The sequence below is a fragment of the Myotis yumanensis genome, unplaced genomic scaffold (assembly GCF_028538775.1).
Source record: "Myotis yumanensis isolate MYYU_CA2020_CCGP unplaced genomic scaffold, mMyoYum1.0.hap1 SCAF_13, whole genome shotgun sequence".
Classification (NCBI taxonomy): domain Eukaryota; kingdom Metazoa; phylum Chordata; class Mammalia; order Chiroptera; family Vespertilionidae; genus Myotis; species Myotis yumanensis.
The window spans coordinates 5,694,496-5,707,922 of NW_027223764.1; the positions used below are offsets into that span (position 1 = coordinate 5,694,496).

Sequence of the window (13,427 nt, forward strand, 5' to 3'; positions counted from 1 at the left end):
CCTGGGGATATGAAGGGCCGACTGTATATTCATTGGGAAAAAAAAAATCCCAGTATAAGAAGACCCAAGTAGTTCAAACCCGTATTGTTCAAAGGTCGACTGTGATTTGCCATTAAGCTAAAATATGAGACGTCTCCATTTACTACCAGGGACTGGGCCACCCTCTCCGCTAAACAAATGAGTGCGTGAGAACGTGGTGGTAATGCTCTGGATTTGCAACTCGATTTTGTCAACTCACGCAGACTCACAAGAGCCGGGTGTGTAACGCAATGTGCCAATTGCGAAGGTGAGAAATGCCAGGGACCCCCATAGGGCGTAAGGAGGGCTGGAGCCCCGAGTTCCCTTCTTTTCGCGCTTTCAAGACTCCGTTCCCATCACCCCGCCCCCGCCCCTCGCCCCCCACACCCCGTGCACATGCCCCATTTCCAGCCGATGAGACTGGCCCCTTCCAGGCCCAGGGAAAACAAACTGAACTTGGACATTTCCCAAACTTCCTCATGAAAAGGTGATCATAGATGTGATCTTCTGTGAGTGCTGACATGGGGAGGCGGGGGGAGGAGGTGGGCGGGCCCGAAAGGCTGCTGCACCCATTAGTTTTGCCCGGAGACGACTCGGAGGGGGGTCTCTGGGCTGCGCCTCGGGGCTGCGGTGCCTCCGCCCCGAGCACGGCCGCGCGCCGGGAACTAATTAGTCGGACTTGGTGTCGCTCTCGTCGCTTTGGCGCCGGGTGTCAGAGAGCAACACGGCTCTGCCCGCCCGGCCGGGACGCCGGGCGCCGCGCCACAGCCTCCCCGAGGCCGGCCTGCCCGTCCCTCCGCCCGCTTCCAAGATGGCGGCGCGCTGCCGTCCCGTCCTTTCGCGTCGCGTCGCGGCCCGCCCCGCCCCCGGGCCCGCCGGCCGTCCCGCCTCCTCGTGCGCGGGGCCGCGCCGCGCGCGCCCGCCGCCCCTTCCGCGCGAGCTCCACCCAGGTCGGCAGCAGCGCGGTCGGCGGCGCCTATTTCCCGCCATTGTGCGAAGTGGAGGTTGGGGGCCCGGACGCGCCGCCTTTCCGCGGCCGGCAGCTCCCGGGCGGCCGCCGCCACCGCCGCGGTTCCCTGAGGCCCGGCGGCCCGCGCCACGCGTGTCGCCCTGCGTGGGAGGGCGAGGAGCGGCCGAGCCCCTGAGGAGGCGCCGCGGCGCGGGACGCCGCTCGGCGAGATGCCGTGCGGGGAGGACTGGCTCAGCCACCCGCTCGGGATCGTGCAGGGCTTCTTCGGTGAGTGGCGGCGCGGGGCGGGCCGGGCCGGGCGGCGGCCGACTGGGCGAGCCGGGGGCCGGGCCCGCGCGGGGCGACCTCGGGGGCTCGCGCGGCCCAGACGGACCGCGCCGCCGGCGCCGAGACCCCCGTGCCCGAGCCGGGCCGCAGGTGCCTCCCACCTGCCGGATTCGCGGTCCGCCGGCGGCCACGGGGACGCCGCGAGGAGCGGGCGGCCGGCCGGCCGTGATTGACGGCGGCGCTCCCTGCCCGCTCCTCCGGGGCCCGAGCCCGCGGGCGGCCGGCCGGGCTCGGAGGGGTCCCGGAAGCCGCGGAGGGCCCGCCGGGACGGGGCGAGGAGCGCCCTTCGCCGGGGAGCCTGCGGGATATTTCAAAACTTCCGGTGTGGCGGGGCGCCGGCCGCTCGCCGCCCGAGTTGGCACCGGCCGCCGAGACCCAGCCTCCCCGCTCGGGATGAGCCGGGCTGGGACAGCTTCCCGCTTCTGTTAGGGCGACCGCAGACCCTGCCCCGGGGCCGCTCCGCGGCCCGAGCTCCCGGAAGGGCTGGCCGCTCCCCGAGCCGCCGCTGGAGACGCGCACACGCGGGGAATCGCAGTTGCAGGTGCTGTGAAGGCTGCTCTTGTGCTCGGGGCGCGGGGCATCAGGGAAGGTTGTTGACGGTTAACTCGGCCGCGGCGAGGAGCGGAGGCAAACGCGTGGGAAACCCCTGTGCGGGAGGGAGCCCTGGCACCCGGCCGCCTGCAAGTCACTTAGACGGGAGAGTGGCCTCAGCTCCTGGAGAGCCTCGTGGGGTATCGGCGAGAACTACCCGTCAGAAGCTGAATGCTCCCCCGGGGCCGAAGCTGATGGTGTGAAGCGGATGCGTTTCGGCCCTCGATCATGGTCCCTATAATTGGAACTCGTTTAGTTACCTGGTTTCGCAGCCTGAAACTAGAGGCAGCAAATGAGACGACATCCCGGGTAGGCAGGCATCCCCCTGGTAACCAGTGAACGCTGACAACCTGATGAAGAAGTGGAAGCTGTGTGTACCTGTATTTTAAAAACCAGACTAGACCCCCCCCCCCCCCCCCAAATCATATATCCATCAAGGGCGCTTTGAGGAAGGGGCAAATATCCCTCCACCAGATCCTAGTAATTGATGTTCATGATGCTGGAACCCGTAATTGATACCCAAAATAATGGTCCCAAAATGTGGAGCGAAGGTTAAATTGCATAGTCGGTTTATCAGGGTACAGACTCATAGATACTTTATCTGAGAAATCCTTCAAAAGTATAAACTTTCGGTGCTTAATGGGTGCAGTTCCAGTTACTGGTCTTTAGAAAATTTACTTATTAGAAATACCCCATATCCTAGTTATGCTGAACCAATGAGATTATTTTATATTTGATAGAGATTTGAATATGTTTGTATCAGATTTTGTCTCCTAAGTGTATAATCCTAAGGGGCACTTCTCATCATGGTACAGAAATGATATAATTTGGGTATAAAATACTGGCTTTACAGTAGTTGGAAAATTTTGTGAATTGTGGGGACCTGGACCTTGATACCCCCTCCTCCCATCCCCCGCCCCCCACAAGAATAATTTGTTCCTATATAGGTTGTGTCTTACAGAGAAAAAACTAATACTGGGTTGTCGTGATTTTTTGTAGAAGCTGTTCTGAAGTATATATATATTTTTTTGCTGTGTTTTCCTGTCACTGGGAATGTATTGAATACCTTTATAAAACAGCACTATGGGTATGTTTGTGTGAGAAGTATGTCAGGTGTTAACTTCTAAACTCTTTTTGCTTTAGTAGGAAATTGTTTAAATCCATTCCCCCCACTCCCACTCCCCCAGGTAGAAGAGTAATGCAGCACATCTGCCTAACTCTCAGACCTCATCGCTACCTTACCCCTCATGTTGAACTCTTTCACATTGACTTTGAGCCTTGCCTTCTGCATCAGCTGTTTCCTTTTGCCTGGTCCCTCCTCCCATCCCACTTCACTCTCCTGGCTGAATCTTACTCTTCCTTTGGGAACTTAAGTCCTTCTGCTCCCAGTTACTCCAGGACCCTGTGTGTCCTGGAAATGAGCATGGAAAGCAGCCTGCTGTTGGGTTCCTTTGCTGGATTTTGACTCTGAGCAGTCTTGGCCTGTAGCTGCCTTATTCACGGGCAATATCCTAATTGCCTGGAATATGTTTTGTGCAACATGACAGTTGAACAGAGGCAGTGGATGGTTTCTGGACCACACATCTCAAACTTAGGGCAGTTCTGGCAGACCTTATATTGATTCAGAGAATTTGTGGGTATGTCCCATATGAATTACTTTTACATACAAATCCTAATTCTTTCTTCTTGGCTCAGATAAGAAACTTTGAAATTCTGTGAGTGGCTACTCATAACTATATGAGTCTTAATCTTTGTGAACCAATCTGTACCTTGCATTTGTATTTGCCATAGTACAGTTGTTCATATGTAAAGGTTTTTCTGCAAGCCTTCATAAAATGCATTTAATGTTTCAGTTCCAGTTTCTAAAAGATTTTATATGCAGGACATTGAGGTCCAAGGCTTAAATTAAGATTTAGGAATGCTTTAGTTCTGCAGATTTCAGTTGGGCTCTGTCATGGGCATAATGCTAGAGTCAGTCCCCCCATTATTGCTCATTTCGTGATCCATAGCAGATAGCTTTCCTTAAGCAAAGGCAGGAATCTTCAAAAAAGAAAGTTTTGTACACTTCTTTTCTCTTTTAATCATTTTTTATTTTAAAAAATTTTTCTTTATTTAAATTGATTAAAAACTTGAATTAATAACCGCAGTTAATTTCAGAAGTAGAAATGCTTGTCAACTCTGACTTCTTTTATTGTTTTTAAATTGTTGGTTGAGTCAAGATCATTATTTTTGGTTATATTCAAGGAACTTTGGTTGTATCTGATAGAATTAGAACTAGCGTATCTCGTACAAATGAGCAGTGGTGTGTGAAGGAGGGGAGGAAGGAGTATTTTCTAGTATTTTAGGGAATTTAAAGCAGTAAGAAAATTGAAAGTTGGTATGCCTTTTTATTGTCACCATGATTCTAAACAGGCAATTAATACCCTTTTGTTTGTACCCACCTTGGATTTCTCCTGCCATCACACCCTTAGTAGGCCACTGATAAGAAGGAATCTGTTATGAGTGTTACGGCCAAAGGTGATCCTGAGTGGGGGTGGGGGCGGGGGTTGGGGGGTGTGTGTGTGAAAGGATTGAGAAAAGACAGACAAGAGAATGAAAGCTGGGTCTCGGTGGGACACTGCTCCCTGATGAGGAGACAGCGCTAGCGCCCACAAGCCGTGTCTTTATTTTATAGCAAATGTCACGAGGCAAAGTAGGGGCGTGAACAGGTTGTTTACAGCATTCTTGTGAGTTCCAACCTCACTCAACTACATGCAACTGAACTCTATCGCACAGGCATGTGGGGCCACGTGTTCGGACCATAAGTTCAAGCTTACAACTATGGCTGTTGGCTATAATTGTGCTGGGAGGGCCCTGCCCTCCAGCTGGGACTTGCACGTGGCAGTGAGAGGACCCTGTCCTTTCATTAGTCCGAGGCTTGAACCTGGCCAAAACACTGTAGCCGCGCCCCACAATGAAGCTGTGGGACCCCAAAACACAGGAGAGTGGCTTGGTATCCAAAGAGACTACTGAGTGGATCAGGAACTGGGAAACTAGCAAGAATCCAGTCCAACTTTATCTCTTCTCCACATAGCTCCCACATTCACTTGTTCTTAGTTTCAACCAACACTAGTTAGCACCTCCCATTTAATCCCAAATTCCAGGGTTAGAGAAACTGATTGGCCTGGCCTAGTATGGAGTCAGGAGTTCACTCCTACACTGGGCAGCTATGGCCAGAGCACAGCTATGTCATGTAGGCGGTCATGACTGTTGGGGGGGCGTGGAGGGGGGGGAGGGCAAAGTTCTCAGAGAAGAATGGATTGGGCAGCTATGGCAAAAGGCATAAATATGGATATATGCATTTTTTAACTCATTACATAATAGCTGGCACATGGTTACAAAAAACATAGTAGTATTAAATGAAGAGTAAAAGCATGCCCTTCCTGTACTGAGGTAACCACTTCTAACTGTTTTTACTTTTAGTTCTTTTTTCTTTGCAAAAATTTTCACTGAGGTGTAACTCATTCGCCACTTTAAAATGTAAGTTCATTGGTTTTTAATATATTACAGTGGTGTGCAATCACTATCATATGATATGAAACCCCATATCATAAGACGCAGGATTTCACAGGGAATTCTTATACATACACAGTACATAAAACAAAAACTTTATAAATTGGGCATCATCAAAATTAAACACTTTTTTCTTTGACCAGTTTTCTCAGTGGTTAGAGCATCAGCCCGTGAACCAGTTCAATTCCCCGGTCAAGGGCACATGTGTTGGTTGCAGGTTTAATCCTCCACCCCTGGTTGGGGCACCACTAGGAGGCAACCAACTAATGTGTCTCACACATCGATGTTTCTTTCTCTCCCCGCTCTCCCATCCTTTTCCTTTTCTAAAAATCAATGGAAAAAATATTCTCATTGGGTGAGGATTAAATAAATTAAAACCTTTTGTTATGCCAAAGATATTTATTAGGAGACTGACAAGACAAATTATGAACTGGGAGAATGTTTTTTGAAAATCATACATCTCATAAAAGAACTTGTATCCAGATTATATAAAGAAAATACAATGATAACCCAATTTTAAAAAGGAGCAAAAGATTTAAATAGACACTTTACCAGTTCAGTATTGTTAGCCACTAGGGAAATGCAGATTTAAACCATGATGAGCTATTATGCACCTATTAGAACAACTACAATTGGGAAAAAACAATAGTGACAATAGCAAGTACTGGCAGGGATACAAACAGCTGGATTCTTATACATTGCCAGTGAGAAAGCAAAATGAAACAGCCACTCTGGAAAAGTCAATCATAAAGTTAATCACACATTTCCAATATACCCAACTGTCCTATTCCTAGGTTTTTGTCCAGAGAAATGAAGGCTTATGTTCACACAGAAACCTATATACACATGTTTATAGTTGTTTTGTTCTTAGTTATCAAAACCTGGGGAAAATCTGTCCTTCAATAGCTAATTGGACAAAAAAATTAATGGTTCAGCTATATAGTGGAATACTATTTAACAGTAAAAATAAATGAACTATTGATACACACCTGGCCTTAGAGATTCACTAGGACTCGTGAATCAGTGTATAGATGTACACATGGCTAAGATTTATTACGGCAGCACAGTGAGGATACGAACTGGGAAAAGACACAGATAGAGTCTGGAAGAATCCATATGTAGGCTTCTTTATGCTTTCTCCCTTGGGAGAGTTCATAGATTGGAAGGTGTATTTTTATTTTATTTTTTTAATATATTTTATTGATTTTTTACAGAGAGGAAGGGAGAGAGACAGAGAGCCAGAAACATCGATGAGAGAGAAACATCGATCAGCTGCCTCCTGCACATCTCCTACTGGGGATGTGCCCGCAACCCAGGCACATGCCCTTGACCGGAACCGAACCTGGGACCCTTCAGTCCGCAGGCCGACGCTCTATCCACTGAGCCAAACCGGTTTCGGCGGAAGATGTATTTTTAAAAAAATATGTTTTCATTGATTTTTAGAGAGAGGAAGGGAGAGGGAGAGATGGAGACAGCGATGAGAGAGGAACATCGTCAGTCTCCAGGTAATAGCGTTGCAAACACAGCATCAGCATCACTTACGTAGAAATCTGACTGATAACACATACCTTCAGTTAATCTAAGAAAACATCAGACAAAACCAAAATGATGGGCATTCTATTTTTTAAAGGCCTGTATTTTTAAATATGAATGCCATAAAGATAGGAACTGTTCTAGATTAAAGATACATGGTAGCTGAAAACAATATGTGATGCTAGGCAGGGTCCTGTACTGAAGGGGTAAAATGCAATAAAGGATATTTTGGGTCAGATGACAAATTGGAATATGGATGGTTGATTAAGTAAAAAGTATATCAGTTTTTAACTTCTTGAGGTCGATGGACAGTACTGTGATCTATTGTTAGGAAACACATTGAACTACTTAAAGTTAAAAATCTGTGATGTGTGCAACTTAATCTCAAATGGGTCAGAAAAGCGTACATGCGAGAGAGCAAATGATAAAGCAAATGAAGCAAAGATACAGGTGTTCTTTGTGCTAGTCATGCGTCCTTTTGGAACATTTATTCCAAAATAGAAAATTCAGAACAACAGCAACAACCCCAGCTCTTCATTTCAGTCTGTAGAGAAGTGTTTTCAGAGAGCCGTGCGCTGTGCAAAGGCTGCTGGAGGTGCTGCTTTGCCTGGGTGCCCCCTCTTTCTGTGGGCGTCGCAGCCAGTCCTTGGCCCCTGAGAACCCGCAGGAGGGCGGCACGCCCTGGTGTGTAGAGCCAGCCTGCGGTGGGCAGCTTCTTGTCTTGAATGTGCCACTTACCTGAACAGCCTATTATTGTGTAGTGTAGCTTGACCTTTGAAAAGTATATTTGTCTTTCAGCCCAAAATGGAGTTAATCCTGACTGGGAGAAGAAAGTAATTGAATATTTTAAGGAAAAGCTGAAAGAAAATAATGCTCCTAAATGGGTAAGTTTATTGCTCTTTGTGGGGGAAGATGGTTGGGCTGACTTCCAGTTTCTCTCAGTAGAGTTGTAATCTATATATAATTTTAAAATATATAAATTAATGTGTACTGCCTTCTGCCTTAAGTGCCGTCAGTACATATATATTAAAAGATTTTGGTCTCTTTTACAACTTAAATTTAAAATCAAGCAATTAAATGTTTCTGTATTGAGGCCTCTAGATGGCAGTATCTGTCCGTGTTACTTTCTAAGACAAAAAAATTGGTAGTTGTGAGCTTTGATTATTATTTATTTAAAAAAATTGGCATGTACTAGTCTTAAAAAAAATTTTTTTTTATTGCTTTTTAAAGAGAGGAAGGGGGAAAGAGAGAGAATAAAACATCACCCTGGCTGGTTTTGCTCAGTGGATAGAGCGTCAGCCTGCTGACTGAAGGGTCCTGGGTTCAATTCCAGCCAAGGACACATGCCTGGGTTGCGGGGTCAATCCCCAGTAGGGGGATGCAGGAGGCGGCCGATCAATTATTTCCTCTCATCCTTGATGTTTCTATCTCTCTCTCCCCCTCACCCTTTCTCTCTGAAACCGATAAAAATATTTTTTAAAAAAGAGAGAGAGAATAAAACATCAGTGCGAGAGAGAAACATCAGTCAGGTGCCGCCCTGACTGGGGATTGAACCTGCAGCCCTTTGGTGTACAGATGATGACGCTCCAACTAACTGAGCCTCACCGGACAGGGCAGCATGTACTGGTCTTAAAAGAAGAACTCAATAAAACAAATGCCTTTCTGCTACTCAGAAAGTGTTCAGAAGGAAAAGCATTTATTTTTACACTGTAGTCAAATGCCATTACACAAAGTTGGAAGAACTCGGAGGTACTCTTGTCAGCAGTTATGTTGACTATTGAGAACATTGGCTTCCTAATGGGGCTGAGTTTTGTGCCTGAGTTGCGGTTTGGGTGTGGATATAAAGTCTATGTGTGTATTTGAGCTTAATGTTTTATAGACAGACTGCCTTGTTCATTTTCCTTTAAGGTACCATCATTGAATGAGGTTCCTCTTCATTATTTGAAACCTAACAGTTTTGTGAAGTTTCGCTGCATGATTCAGGACATGTTTGACCCTGAGTTTTACATGGGAGTTTATGAAACAGTGAACCGAAACACAAAAGCACGTGTATGTATGGCTTTTTATCGTGGAACTTTCTGTTTATAATTAGTGTTTTTTATGGTATTTTTGAATTAGATGTATTGCTATAATACTCTTATCCTTTGTTTTGGGTCATAGGTCCTTCATTTTGGAAAATATAGAGATATAGCAGAATGTGGGGTATGTATTTTTAAGATCTATAAAACATTCTTAATAAGAATTTTTTTCTAAGAGGAGAATTTATTTCTTTTGGTTTATCTTAAATTTATCTTTGTATAAATAAATTCTAAGAAGTCATGTGGAATGCTTTTGCTCTTATTTTCTCTATTATATTTTTGGTCTTCTAAAAATCTTTTAGAATGTGGAATGTTATAAATGACAAAACTAATTTGTTTCTTTTCTCAGTATCTATGTATTTGGTTTAAAAAATTACAGGTTGTGATAAATTCTTTAAAAAATGAAAGTGGAAGATTAACTGAGGGCTTAACACTTGCTTAATTAAGTTGGATCAAGTTCTCTCTTTCCCTGGAAAGAAAATAGTTTTTAATAGACTTAATCCTTCTTTGATGAAAGGAAGCACTGGGTGCTCTCTTACATATCAATGATAGGAAGGGTAAGAAGGCAGAATCCTGGTGCAGTTATAGTTGTGAATGGGACAGTCTTAAGGTAGAAACTTAATATTAAGCAGTTACAGTGGAACACAGTATATCTCCAATTTAAACAACTGCTTTTCTGATCATGAACAACATCCATAATTAAATTTAATTTCACAAAGAAACCTGTTCAACATACCTGGCATTATATCGGAACAGTTTAAAATTTATTTCTAGTTTAATAGTAGAAAAAGATTATCAGCATTTCAAAATAGATATGTCAGCCCCCAACGTCTCCCATCGTTTGCTCTCCCTGTGTTTTTCATGTGGTCCCATTGAAACAGCGATTGTAAATGTTGGGAAAGAAACCAAGTGTCCCAGGTGGGGATGGAGGAGGCAGGAGCTTGGGCAGGGCCTCAGGAGAAAGGTGGGCCCTCGGTGGAGCCACTGGGTCTAATTCTCTGCCTTGCAGACCATCCTTTTAAATCAGGTTTTCTAGGGCTTTTTTCACTCTGGGAGTCTGGCTCTTGCTTACTCAAACCTCAAGAGATTGGTTTATAAAGCCTAATCCCAGCCCATTCATTCATACAAGTTCTTCCTCATTGAATTAAAGTGTTCTGGTTCATTGGCCCAATCTGGACAGAACAACAACCCTAATTTGAAAGGTTGCTGAAAAGATTTTATTAAACAAAAATGTAACTTCCTACAATTATTTAGAGAAATGGACTCATGAAAGATGAATTTGTTTAATCTTACACATGATGACCTTCGGGTCTCCCAATGTCGTTTTTCTTCAGAGTGTTTCCATAGGTAAAATGTTTGCCAAGTCTGACGAATCAACTTTTAAATGCTTACTGCATCTTTTGATTTAGGAGCCCTAACCCCCCTCATATGAGGCTAATTTTTTTTTTAAAGATATTTTATTGATTTTTACAGGAGGAAGGGAGAGAAATAGAGAGTTAGAAACATCGATGAGGGAGAAACATCAATCAGCTGCCTCCAGCACACCCCCTACTGGGGATGTGCCTGCAACCAAGGTACATGCCCTTGACTGGAATCGAACCTGGGACCCTTGAGTCCGCAGGCCAATGCTCTATCCACTGAGCCAAACCGGTTAAGGCGAGGCTAATACTTTAATACACAACTTTTCCTGGTACACAGTAATGCAGTCTTACTATAGCTCAGTCATCGTAGTACCTGGGAATAGGAAAATAAAATAGATGCGACTGTCCATCTGGGACACTACCAAAGGCAAAGATAGTTCATACCGTGTGGCTTAAGATTCATACGTAAAAGCACCATCCCAGGAAAAGGGGACGTCAGGCCTGGAAAGAGAAACAGAAAGCCCTGCTTATACATATGATATCAGGCTCAAACCTGATGTCTTGGATCCTCTTTTTTCCCCTCTACAAAATGAAATATACATCTTAGTTTATTTTTAAGAGGATTTTTTGTACTTTAAAGTTATGTGTTTATTAAAGTAGTTTTTAAATGTTACATATTGGGTCCTTTAACACTTTCTAAGCATATATGAAGTAGAGAATATGCTTTTTTTAGGGAATAATAGCTGAGTCTTGGATTGCCTCTCAGAGCTACCTCAAAATGAGTATTTCATTAAATTCCTTTTATATAGGCTGATTCTGATATGTTTTCTATGAAAGAGATAGTGGGGTTACCATGTGCTTTGTCTTTAAAAAAAAATAAAGCACCCTGTTTATTAAAAGGATTTAATTTTGTAACATAGGGTGCTGTGTATTTTGAATTGAGGGAAGGTAATGTATTGATTATTGCTCACAAAATTATTTTTATGTCAGTTTTCTTTTAAAAAGTGATGGTTTGGATTTAGTTAGCTGCTTGTTAATTCAGTTAACTCAATGTGAAATAATTATGGTTTTATGGTAAATAGCATAAAAATGTGGTTGCTAAGTTAATTGTTTTGTTTTTCTTAATTTTTAAAAATACTTTTGTGTACATCACAGCCTCAACAAGAAGTTGATTTAAACTCTCCACGAACTACCACTTTGGAAAGACAGAATTTCTATTGTGTTCCAGTGCCTGGGGAATCTGTGTGGGTAAAAGAAATATCCTTTATCTGAACTTTCTTATTATGGTCCTTGATTATTTTAATTGAAAAGACCATAATTTAGATTGAGTTTTTAAAAACTTAGTCTTTTTATCCCAGTGAAGCTAACTGGAAAAAAACCCTATAAAGCAATCTAAGTATTCATCCCTGAGAAGTGATAAAATTGGTACATTCCTATAGTGAAATACTGTTAAAAGGTTAAAGTAGATTTAAATATATTGAAAAAAAGAGTAACATTCTAATTAAGTTAAAAAGTTTTAAATTACAACTAATTCTAATTTTCAAAGGGAAAACAATGTTAGTTCTTTTGAGAGGAGATTGTGGAAACTATTCATCTCATTTTTATTTTTTTATTTAAATTTCTAGTTAGTAATATTTTTTAGGCACAGTTGATATACACTGAAATGCATAGAGTTTAAGAGTACACGTCAGTGATTTATACCCCAAAGTGAAGAACTAGTGCCAGGAAGTTTCTTTCTGCCTTTTCTAGGATTGCAACCACTGTCCTGATTTTTCACCATAGCTTCCTCATGCCTGTTCTGGGATGTCGTAGCTTAGTTTTGGGATTCATTAAGGTGGGTTTGGAGTAACTTGCTGTATGGGACATAGTTCTTACTCATGCCATGTGCTATTTCTGGGTCTCACCTAAGTGCCCGGAATGTTCAGCAGGGTCCAGTTCTAAGTGTTGTGCAACTTCCAGAACCTTCATTTAGCTTCTAGCCAGCCAGCAACTGTTCTTTGCTAGACTTCAAGGAATCTGGCCTTGTGCATCCGCTGTTTTATATTCAGCCAAAGACCCAAATGGAACCTGCACCGATTTCTGGGTCCTCTTCTGTCTTCTACAGGGGAACTCCTTCCCCCCTAGTACCAGTCTGTGTTGTCTCTACCCAGCAAGAGATGCGTCTCCACTTCTTTTTTGTTGCGATTTAGAAAATGCCCCCTAGAGGGAGTTGGGGATAAAGTGGAGTTCACCCAGTATATTACTCATTCAAGGATCATAACATTATGCTCCCTGTTGTCTAATGATTGACAGCAGACCCTAACCAGTTTGTCTCAGTGGACAGAGTGTGGGCCCACAGTCTGAAGGGTCCCAGCTTTGACTCCAGTCAAGGGCATGTACCTTGGTTATAGACTTGGTATCGGGGCATGTGTGGGGGACAACCAATTGCTGTGTCCCTCTCACATCTCTCTCTCTCTGTCTTTTCCTCTCCCTTCCACTCTCTCTAAAAAAATCATTGGAAAATGTCCTCGGCTGGGTGAGGATTAACAAAACAAAAAAAAGAGAGAAATAGCTGCTTCATGTCTTTTGTCCAGTGTTACAGTTCTTTACAGCAACAGCAACGGTAGGTAGGGGGCATAAGTTAATCCATTAGCCTCTCATGGCCAAATCTGGAAGTCCAGCCTTTTTAAAAAAAAATACATTTTTGTTTTGAGCAAATTGCCAAATTAGCAATCTTTTATTAGTCATGTAATTAACATAACTTAGGACATTCCTCAGTACATAGTGGTCTTTTTCTTAACTTTTTATTTAACGCCTATATTAATGCAAACCAAGCTCGAGTCAGTCCTTCAACATCTTACACTCCCAGTCGTCACAAGAGGAGTTATGAAGATGATGAAGACATGGACCTACAGCCTAATAAACAGAAAGAGCAGCATGCGGGTGCCAAACAAACAGGTAGTTGTATGCTCACAGGTTTTCTGCAGACTTCTCTTTCATTAGGTTGTTTTCAGAATG

The 13,427-nt window shown here is 44.0% G+C and overlaps 1 protein-coding gene across 4 annotated transcripts in view; it reads left to right on the forward strand.

Annotated features, from left to right (window-relative positions):
• The first annotated feature begins 996 nt into the window (after positions 1–996).
• The window catches only part of MCMBP (minichromosome maintenance complex binding protein), a 29,903-nt gene continuing 17,472 nt past the window's right edge, over positions 997–13,427 (forward strand). For 2 of the 4 annotated variants that reach the window (XM_070432155.1, XM_070432157.1), the window contains exons 1-6: positions 997–1,255; positions 7,790–7,875; positions 8,900–9,040; positions 9,152–9,193; positions 11,586–11,687; positions 13,223–13,370. In XM_070432155.1, the coding sequence (XP_070288256.1) occupies positions 1,198–1,255; positions 7,790–7,875; positions 8,900–9,040; positions 9,152–9,193; positions 11,586–11,687; positions 13,223–13,370 (577 nt within the window). In that variant the 5' untranslated portion in view covers positions 997–1,197. The remainder of the gene's footprint in view (positions 1,256–7,789; positions 7,876–8,899; positions 9,041–9,151; positions 9,194–11,585; positions 11,688–13,222; positions 13,371–13,427) is intronic. The other 2 variants (XM_070432156.1, XM_070432158.1) reach the window with 1 other exon arrangement.